This window comes from Alligator sinensis, unplaced genomic scaffold (genome assembly GCF_000455745.1).
Source record: "Alligator sinensis unplaced genomic scaffold, ASM45574v1 scaffold319_1, whole genome shotgun sequence".
In the NCBI taxonomy this organism is placed as follows: Eukaryota; Metazoa; Chordata; order Crocodylia; family Alligatoridae; genus Alligator; species Alligator sinensis.
In genome coordinates, this window is record NW_005842375.1 from 162075 (window position 1) to 167619 (window position 5545).

At 39.4% G+C, this 5545-nt stretch overlaps 1 protein-coding gene across 1 annotated transcript in view; it reads left to right on the forward strand.

The window, feature by feature from the left end:
- Positions 1-5545, forward strand: part of RCN2 (reticulocalbin 2) — a gene marked incomplete at its 5' end in the record, with an annotated part of 31273 nt that overhangs the window by 2682 nt on the left and 23046 nt on the right. Inside the window, one exon of the mRNA XM_006029379.3 lies at positions 1947-2143. Coding sequence (XP_006029441.2) covers positions 1947-2143 — 197 coding nt within the window. The remainder of the gene's footprint in view (positions 1-1946; positions 2144-5545) is intronic.

Sequence of the window (5545 nt, forward strand, 5' to 3'; positions counted from 1 at the left end):
CTAATAAACAGTTATTTACTAGGTATACAAGTATAGTATAGTATTTTAAAACCGTTTCACAACTAACACTGCACACTAGCAAAGCTATGTAAAGAGAAAAGTGTAAAGGAAGAATTTTACACACCATTAAAGTGTAAAAATCCCACTCCTAACGGTCTCTCATTCTTGCAAAGCGAAACTCAGGTTCTTAGTATGAAAATGCCTTCAGCCATAATTATAATGTTGCTTCTGCAGCATTTGCCTTTGGTTTTGGATACCTTGGCTCCTTGCAGATGTTTAAAAAACAAAACAAAAAACCCAAACCTGTGCTTTAGTGGAAGAAGCAGTGTGTTACTTCGACCCGGCTCTGCAGCATTTGTATAGATTGGGTGTTTCAGTGGGGCTTTTTGGCACTTTTAGCTAAAGCTGATTCAACTGGCTATTAAATAAATGCCAGAAAAGCCCCATTAAAGTGCCTGATCTATACAGATATCAGGTGAGCTGGATCTAGCTAAGGCACTGCCTCTCTTGGGTACGCACTGCACTTAGTGCAGGAGCGTCCCCAGTTTAAAATAAAGCAACAGGTTATTTATTTATTTATTTTAACATGTGTAAACTGCCTTTATGAGCTACCTGCTGGTTTCAGTAGCAGTGCCAAGTTTGAGGTCAAGGCCAGAAGGAGTTGTGGCATGTTAAAATTATTCAGGGCACTAATGTCACAGCACCATTGCTGTTGAATGGCAATAGGTTTTGTATGCCTGGGTGTGTGGGTTCTGTGTGCACCAAATACTAGAAAGTAAAACAAGCCATGGAAGTGAAATCATATATGCTTCTCATCAAAGACATCCATGAAGATTGGTTCACAACAGAACTTAACTCTTAAGAGTAATGCTTTTTTCATGGACTGACTTAATAGGATTTGACATGTACTCAGGTAGCAACTTCTTTAGCATACCAAGTGTAATACTGGCTGCTGCAGTAATAAATTCTGCATTCAAAACTTAATTAACAATTATATAATGCCGTGCCGGTGATGGGAGACACCATCTCATTCTTCCAACACACTGCAGTGTTAATAGAAGTAAATAACAGACTTATTTTGGCATAAAAAACTGCCACAATTTTTTTACATCACAATGCAAATTGGGTGAATAAAAAGATGACAGTTTTACTTTGTCGTTTTTCAGAGTAGCAGTACCGTGTAATGTCTGTCTAAGTTTTATGACGTTTTGAAAACAGTATAATAACCTTCTCAGTTTTCTTTATAATTAGGTTGTTAAGACCATCAATATAAGAAGAAGAACTTAGCAACACTTGCTAATTTTGTCTGTTTGTTGTGTAATGGTGTTGTGTATGGAAATAATAGCTTGGAGCAGCTTTTAAGTTACAAGACCTAACTGAGGGTAATTTTCAGTGGAAGTCTTCTGTTTAATATACAACTTCAGCATATGACAATGGATTCATGTATTATATATTCCCATTTGTGACTGTTGATTTTCAAAAAGCAAAATATTTATGAATAATGTTTAAAATGGTGGAATCTGCTTTTGCAAAAGCTATTATAGAGTTCATATTTTGTGCCCATGCATTGTTCCCTATTATTTTAGCTCTAAAAACAATATAAAATGATCCTCATGAAGTCAGTTTTGAGCTGCTAATTAGTTGGGGAAAGTACAACCATAAAGGAAGAACGTAGGATTTTAACTGTGTTTTGATTCTTGTGGTTAGCTGGCTTGGTTGGTTGTGAGAGCACAGGGAAAACCCAAAACAGAGAGTGGATCTGCATAGTACACCTACTGCTTAAGTGGTTGTATTTTAGAAAAAAGTTAATGTTTTCATTGAATACGAAGAGATGCATGACATTTTTACACGTTCCAAGACTTAAAATGTAATTATTTAAACTTTTTTAATTGACAGAGAACAAGATATAATAATAGATTTAAATCTATTGTATGGCATTTTCACAGATGAGCTAAGTTCCTGGATCCAGAAGTCTTTTACACATTATGTTATGCAAGAGGCTAAACAACACTTTGTTGTATATGATAAAGATGGGGATGGCTTGGTGTCTTGGAAAGAGTACAATATTCAAATGTATGATCATCTAATCGATTTTGATGAGCACACTGTCCTGGAGGATCAAGAAGAAGAATCTTTTCGACAGGTAACATGGCTCACAGCCAGTTTTCACAAACTATTGACGAATGGAGTGATATTGGTTTTGTTAATTATTTTATCCCATTAATGATTTAAAAACCAGTCTCAGTTTAGTTCCTTGGGATAACTGGGTAATTAAATTAATAAAATAGGTTGGTATTCTCAAAATGGATGAGGGGGCATTAACTAGGTGCTGGTTTATATCTTGAATTAGGAGTTGCTATCCTTTAAATTCTGGGATTATGAAAACACTCTTCACTAGTTAACAGTATCAAATGCCCTATCCTAGCATTATGGTGATGCATACTATAGAACTAATTAATAAAATGAGTTATATTAATATGCTATTCTGTAAACAGTTTCAAGTGAAAGTACCACTGGAACAAAAATCACTGGGTAACGGTTGTAGGTTACTGTCATTTGATATATTTTATGACTATTATTGTTAAAGTAGTTGATCTGGTCTCGAATCAGAATTATTTTATAAAGGTTTTTTTATGTTAACTAAAATTACTATTTGTTGTATTGTAAGTTGATTCTGCAGAGCACTGTGTGTAATGGCTTCAGTTCAGGTAGAGCACATTAAGCACAAAAGGAATTATTTCCTGAATATACCTATACCACCTCTTACCTTGCTTTGTTTTTACTGGTAGAGCATGTAGTTCCTATTATACCCTTTAGCCAATTCATGTCTCCATAAAACAACTAAACTGATATTAAAAGTGTTGGGAACCTTACTACATAAAGGCTGTGGAAGCTGTTCACTGCAATATGTTGATTAGACTCATTGCCTAGAAGTTAGCTAATAAGGTGTTATCATTCACAGTCCTGTCTGTGCTTTGGCTCCCACTGTTACTGAGAAATCAGAAAAATTCCCAAGTATAGACTAGGAGACTGGATCATACAACCTGTTATGGCCACATGTTTATTTACCTTTGTGATTTCTCTCCCTATACCTGGTCTGCCAAGTGTGGCCTTCTGAATTAATGCTTAAGTGGCTTACTTTTTGCTGTTCTTTCCCATGAATACCATATGGAGAACTCCCATAGTTGCTGGTCTCCCATAGTTTTGATTACTACTACAGTTCTTCACACTAATAAGCATGCAGTTTCCCAACAAGGTCTGTTTTGCATCGTGGTGACATCCACAGGTCAAACAAGAATGTAACCCTATGTATGGCAAGCAGGAATAGATAGTCTCTGGTCTCAAGATCATGCAACTCAGACAACAGAAATGACAGGAGAAAGCAACATAACATAAACGGTAACAGCTTGCAGATCTCATTGGTGCCACCACTGGATTTCTGTATGGAGGGACTTAAAGGGCTTGTGTGTGTTCTGTCTTTAATTATGAATGGGTTTTGTTATGGGATGATTAGGTGAATGGATAGGCAAGAGCAGGAGAGGAGTGGGAAGGTAAATGGAGGTAGGCAAGAAGAAAAGAAGGGAGAAGAAAAAGAGAAAGAAGCATAGAGGATAAATGAAGTAAGGCAGGGGTTTTCAACCTTTTCTAACTAGTGTATCCCAGGGAGCCAGACAGTGATGACAGCCCGGGGTAGCGGGTGGCAGCAGCTGCCATGTGTGAGCTTGCTCTCCCAATGTCCGGTCAACAGGGCAGTGCCTGTGCGGACCACAGAGGGGTGCTGCTGCCCTCACTTCCCCCTGGTGTTGCTCCCGGGAGGCAGCAGCGCGGGGTGGTGGGTGGCAGTGATCCATCCCCGCCTGCCCATGGGTACCCCCAGTTGACAACCACTGGAGTATCACTAAGGCGAAAAACTAGAAAGGAATAGCAGGAATACGAATAAACAGCACAAAGGGGAAAGATGTCCAGAGTCAAAATGGCATTCAGGATACTATGCCTTCAAAATGCCTTCTAATATACTGCAGCTGTTTCTGTACTGGTTGCTTGTTTTTGTCCAAGTTCATCTAGGTGTTTCTCTTCCAGACCAATGTGGTACGGGAGGAAATTATGGGGTGATCTGGAATTTAATGCCCCAGAAGGGGAGATCTGTCTCACAGTGTGTTAGCAAGGGAACCTTTAGTCCTAACTGGACACACATTCTCCTTCCCAAGGTGAAGCTACTTCTCTTAGCTCTAACAAAGTGTTTCCCAACCAGTGTGCCACGACATAAACGTGTGCCATCAGAAATTAACAGGTGTGCTGTGGAATTTTGCCATAGCAATGAGCTGTAATGAGCTACAATAGGCATAAGGATGGGGAATGCCTTAACAGGCATGTCCTGGAATATTTTTATTAACGTAAGTGTGCCTTAGGCTGGAAAACATTGGGAAACACTGCTCTAAAGCTGTATGGCACCTTAATTGTGTAACTTCTGTGCACTGAAACATGATCATAAGAATGGCATTTTCTTTACAAAATAGTTTTGTGTTCAGTTTAGTTTGAATGTCAGCTTTACAAATAATCTGATTCTTAGCTTGCCTTTAGCTATACAGTATAAAGCTATGAATTTCACATCTCCTAAGAAGGATTGGAATGAGACACTACAATCCATAAGGTTATCTTTTGGCAAAACTTAACCACAGTCCTGCTTTAGCCCTGTAAGGGGGTACTGTGTATTCCAAGGTGCCATATCCTGAAGAGGAGGGATTCTAATAATTTTCAGCAATTACCATATTTACTTAAATACAAAATTAGTTTGTTTTTCCCCCAATCATTAAGGGGGAAGGAGGAGCCCCTTGTCTTATGATTACATGCAAGGAAACCTTATTAAATACATTGTTTGTCATTAAACTGCTGCAAAAAGCAACATGTACTCCGGAATGGAAACCAACTATGCAGCTGATTAAAATGTAGCCAACACTGTGCATGACTATAAAACACAGGACCTAAATTGGACAAACATACTGATAGGAACATTTTGTGGGGGTGGGGTGTTGCCCTTTTAAAAAAAAAAAATTGCTACACCAGCCAGCTGCGGGCCTAGAGAATACCAGGCCAGCACTTGGAGAGGCTGGGGCAAGCTCCAATACCCTCACCTGGTGCCAACAATGCTAAAGGGAACCTTTTTTTTTTCCCCTTAACAAAAAACAAACAAAAAAACCAAACAGGTGGGTGTTCCCTCCAGAGGGAACTGGCACTGGGTCTAGAGGTACTGCAGTACCAGGCAGGCACCAGGAGGGGCCAGAGCCTTGGTCTCTCTCCTTGATCTTATCCAAAAGGCAAAGCTGCTGATGGGAACCCTTTTTTTTTTTTTTTTTAAACATTTTATTAGAAAACAGACCATAGCAAACAGTCTCAAAACAACCAACCTGTCTCGGACGGCCAGGGCCGACTCGAGTTACGCTCGTACGTCAGGGCGGGCTGGTGAATGGAGAGGCAGACACAACTTATTGGTTGTAAAAAACTTTACTCACGCCGCTTGCAATCACGACGCAGGTGGTCCGGTCGT